The sequence below is a fragment of the Pangasianodon hypophthalmus genome, chromosome 5 (assembly GCF_027358585.1).
Source record: "Pangasianodon hypophthalmus isolate fPanHyp1 chromosome 5, fPanHyp1.pri, whole genome shotgun sequence".
Classification (NCBI taxonomy): Eukaryota; Metazoa; Chordata; class Actinopteri; order Siluriformes; family Pangasiidae; genus Pangasianodon; species Pangasianodon hypophthalmus.
The window spans coordinates 29,812,086-29,817,229 of NC_069714.1; the positions used below are offsets into that span (position 1 = coordinate 29,812,086).

General features: G+C 35.7%; 1 protein-coding gene across 1 annotated transcript in view; it reads left to right on the forward strand.

Moving 5' to 3' along the window:
• The first annotated feature begins 365 nt into the window (after positions 1-365).
• The window catches only part of nemp2 (nuclear envelope integral membrane protein 2), a 14,813-nt gene continuing 10,034 nt past the window's right edge, over positions 366-5,144 (forward strand). The window contains 3 exon segments of the mRNA XM_034304302.2: positions 366-604; positions 3,045-3,151; positions 4,253-4,484. Of these exon segments, the coding sequence (XP_034160193.2) occupies positions 514-604; positions 3,045-3,151; positions 4,253-4,484 (430 nt within the window). The 5' untranslated portion in view covers positions 366-513.

The following is a 5,144-nucleotide window of genomic DNA, read 5'->3' on the forward strand; positions in this document are numbered from 1 at the left end:
TTCATAATTATTTACTATAAAATTATTAAGTGGATATTTATCGGTTCATTTTCACGTATTGTAGTTATTTACATGTATAAAGTTGTTTGGGATGGTTGCATTATTGACACCTCTGTGACCTTTGCATTGCCTTTAATAGAACCCGGAAGTGGAGTTGTTTATTTTTAAACTCCTTTATGAGCTCCATTGGTTAAACGGCTCTATCAGGCCAAACCAATCGATCTCAATATTAATTCTTTTAGTTTCTAACATTTTTAAAAGAGGATTTGTTGGAAGATTTAAATATTATATGTATTAAATGAGAAAATAGTTAGTTTAGTGATGAGATAAATTTAAAAAATGTAAAAATTGAGACATTTTTGGCGAGACGAGCCGCTCTGGATCTGTTAGTCATGCCTTAGCGCAATGCACGGAATTTGAAACTAAAACCTTTGCTAGCTGAGTTAGCTAGCTAGCTGCTTAACACCTTTTAACTTTAATATTGCAGCATTGTTAATTATCACATTAGACATTATGAAGAAGGTTGTTAGCAGTATATATGCTGTAGGTTTAATTATTATTTTCATCTCATGCGCTGAAGGAAACAGAGGATATTCCTATGCAGGTAAATGTTAGCTTAGCGAGCTAACGGCTAAGCTAGTACTGTAAGCAATAAATTGGGGTTAAGTGAAGGAATAAACCTCATTTTAGCTTAATTATCTACAAAATCTGGTACAATACTCACTCAGATGTGTGCTTATTAGCTATTATTAACTATTTATCATAGCTAGAGAGCTGTGAAGGCAATACATATTAGCAGGATTAGCTAGCTTGTTGCTCAATATATATATACAAATATAACAGATAAATATAGCCTTATAATTAGGCAAAATATAGCATATAATTTTAAACTCTCATCACTGCACATGATGTATGAATAGAAATAAAGATAAAGAAATAAACAGAATAAAGTTAAAGAAAAAGACAGACTTTCTTTCTGGTAAAAAACAAACAAACAAATAAAAAAAAAAACATTCAACTGATAATTAAATTTAACATTATTTTAATTAAACTGTTGCTAAAACATTATACTGTAAATATTTTTTTTAAATGAGAAACAATAAATAAATAGACAGAATAAATTTACAGTAAATATTTTGAAGCACTGTTAGGGCTTGTGTAACAACAACAACAACAACAAAAAAACTAATTTTTAAAAGTTTATATAAAATTATAGCCTTGATTTACACAAATAAAAACAAGCTGGATCTGTAAAGAAAATAAATTCATACAGTGAATTAAAGACTGATGTGTTTTTCTGTTTAAAAAAAACACATAAATATTCAGTATTAAAGAATTTAGATGATTTGTAAAGGCGAAAAATTAAGACTGTTATGGTAAAAGGAGACGTTAAAGATTTTCTTGCATACGGGGTTTTTGTGCAAATCTGAGAAAAGTAAAGAAATGTAGAGAACGTTTTAGAGAAAAATAATTATTGAATATCATGTTTCGATAATAATATCTTCATACACACAAAGGTTTTCAGTCTGTCGTCTGTTTAATGTATAATGAGTATAAATGTATAACGTATTTGAGAACACTGGGCCTCGTTTATCGATCTTTTAGTAACGATGTGTGTAAATGTTTGCGTAAGCCAAACCGTTGTACAGATAGTCGTACAAAAAGTACAAAGTGTGTTCCTGATGCAGCTCATTTGCATATAGTGACGCCCACAAAACTCCATAAAAGGTAAAGCACACAGACAGCTGGGAGCACGAAATGAGCGATCAGGGTAAAGACTGAAAAACAGAAGTGGAAGTTATTTTGACTCACTTCTTCACTAATAACAATATTAAATAATAATAATAATAATAATTATATTAATCATAATAATCGAGCGCTAAATCTTCCATCAGCTGAGGCGTTTGTTTGCGGCTTACGGACATTTTTCTTTTGTCATAACTGAATTTAGTTTTATTTGACTGAATTTAAGAGTGTGTGTCAGCTTGCTTTCTTTATTTTTTATAATCTTTAATTAAAGCGAATAAAATAAAATAAAGCAAAGCGACTGGTTTTGACTAAATGTTCTGGATGGAGCTCTTAGTCCCTGAGCGAGTGAATTAGCGTGAGGAAGCGTTTTTAGAGACTCTAAAGCTCTTCTATCAGTCGCTCTGGATAAGGGCGTCTGCTAAACGCTGTAACCGTAATAAAGATAAACAGTTTAACCTCCACAGTATATTCCAGATATAAACGTGCAGTAATCCATGCTAATGATACGATCTGAAGTCGATCAGGTCGAGGTTTACGTGAGTTAGTGTTCTTATGCGTAAATGTACACACACTCAGGAGCGCGAGTAGGATACGAACGTTTTTCTGAATTTACAGGATTTTCATGAATAAGAAATTTCTTGTGTAAAAGCTCGTACAATGATTTACACAGAAATCCGTTCGTATCCGGCTCCGTAAAGAGTCGGATTTGTGTAATAACAGAAAACAGCTTTTATATAAAACATTGTAGGTTTTATTTACGTAACTAAAGAGAAGGAAAATTAAATCGGACCAGGAAAAAAATACATCCGTAAAATAAACTAATTTTAATTTTAGTTTCTGAACTATTTTCAAATCAAAACTATCTTTAAATCTTTACTATCTGAAAAAAAGTCAAAGAATATAAGAATATATTTCTTGTTACAACTTTTGTAAAGAATAGAGAGAGACCATCAAGAACGAGATTGTTGCGTCTTTTACACAACAAACAGAAAAGTGAAAACTGCCACTCACACTCAGAGGAAAGCGCTATCCGCCCTCTTACGCATACATGAGCTCACAGACGCACGTGATTGGCTAGCGTCGCTGTGATTGACAGGGGAGACAGAGTAAGCCCCTCCCACCCAGAGAACACGGGCAGTTTTTGCAGTCCGCACTTAATAATTAGTTTATAAGAGAATAAACTACATTCTTCAATGAACGACGACAAGCAGTGATGTTCCTCTAATCACGTGATCTCAGAGGTCCAGTGATGACGTGTCGATAACGTGTATTCATTTATAATCTCTCGTCTCCAGATTGCACGTACGTGAAGTCAGACTACGCCTCCACCTACTACGGGGGTCGGTGCTTCTGCTACACCAGTCCCGCAATCAGATGGAAAGACTACTGGTCCACTTTCCAGGTACGTCCTGTACACTTCAACCCACCAGCTATGCTAATGCTAATGCTAACGCTAATGCTAATGCTCAAGCTAACGTGTATATGTATATGAGTCTGCAGGAGGAAGAGATCTGCTGCACCGTGATTTAATTTCACTTCCTGTATGAGTCTTTGATCATACCAGAGCCGAGCGTCTGGCTTTCTCACAACGCAGTTATCAGTCACGGTATCGCTGCTGAACCTGAAACCGAATATCTTTAGAGTTTTTCACTGATGATGTCATCACGTGCTCCCTGCAAGGTTAGCAAGATAAACCGAGAAAGGGTTCAGCTAGCAAGAATATCTCCAAACAGTGGCAAAATACCTGATGGTTAAAAAAAAAAAAAAGGAGTCTGATACAGTATTAATAAAGAAATAAACCACTGCGGGGTAAAAGGGGGCGTGGCCTGAGTAAAATCCGTAATAAAATCAGTGTAACCCAAGTTTCGTTGCTTATAACTTAGTCGTAGGTGAAGGATGGTACGATACAATAGAGATATCGTCACGTATTAGCGCTTTTATACCGATATAATTTCTGTATCTTGTATCTGATTGGATGATAAATTGCATTTCTGGCACCAATCATTTAATCGACACTTTAAATACGTAAATTTTGTTATGAATATTCAATAACGTGATTCCGCCGATTTAGTTTCTGCGCTTTGTAACCAAATATCGCGATGCCACGGCGATGTCGAGTCCTGGATTCTGATTGGTCGGAAGGATCACGGGTTTATATCGTTCTTCCGTTCTACGTTGTCGTTTCTATAGCAACGGCGCATATTTGTACGACACCTAATCGATGATACAGAGACGTGAGATGTTTATTTAACTTTTATGGAAGGAGTCTCCAGTCCCAGCGCTTCGTCACAGTCAGAGGACTTTAGCGTGTTTCTCAGACGTTAAATGTAACTATAAATGGATACAAAGTACAAGCTGTTGTTTGTTAAATTTAAGTTAATTAATCGCTGGCAAGAGGGAAGTGCTGTTACAGGAACTGATTATTTTCCTGTAACAGCACAACGCGGAGTGGTTCATTCCCGTATCAGGATACGTATCCGTATCTGATCTCCTCGCCCCGCAGGTCCACGTGTCGAGCCAGGAGGACGTCGTGATCGTGTATCCGATGGAAACCAGAACCTGCCACGACGTCGAGAACCTTCTGAAGCTCGCGACGTGTCTGATGGAACACTACTGGCCCTCGAGCGTTCAGAAGGAGAAGACCGCGGACGTCCCGCTCATCGAGGAGGAGGTGTACTTCATGGTCAGATCTCCCAGAGCCAGCGCCGAGTACACACTCCACGTCTCCAAACACAGTGAGCACGACTCTGACCTCTCGTACAGACATACTGTTTAGTTTTTATCCTTTTTCATGTGCTTCCCTGTTCTGTTTCTTTCTTTCTTTCTTTCTTTCAGTACACGTTTTTGCAGCTCAGATCCATCAAGAGAAGCCGCTTTTGTAAGGAATTAAACACTCCTTGTTGTGCTGCTATAGGAAAATAATCAACGCCAGGGTGGTGTGATGAAGCGGAGTCACCGTCACTATACCAAAGCTGATTATTTTCCTATAACAGCACATCATGGAGTGTTTTATTCCTCTTATACGACAGCAAATTATCAACAGTATATGACAAATTTTAATTTATTAATTTAATTTTTTTAATAGCATTAAACAAGAGAGAGTTTTTCTTTCTGGTAAAAAAAAAACAAACAAAAAAACATTAACCTGTTAATTAAATTTAACATTATTTTAATCAAACTGTTTCCCTTAAATTAAACTGTCAATTAAACATTTCATTTTTTAAAATGTAAGCTTTTAAATTAAGATTTTATTTAAAAAAAAATTTAATTAAATTTTTTAATTAGATTTCCTTATTTGTACAAATAAACCATGGAAGATATGTAGATGATGAAAAAAAAAATAATGCATTAAGCCGTGAGAAAACTCGTGTGGAAAACTGACTTCCGGTTCGGAA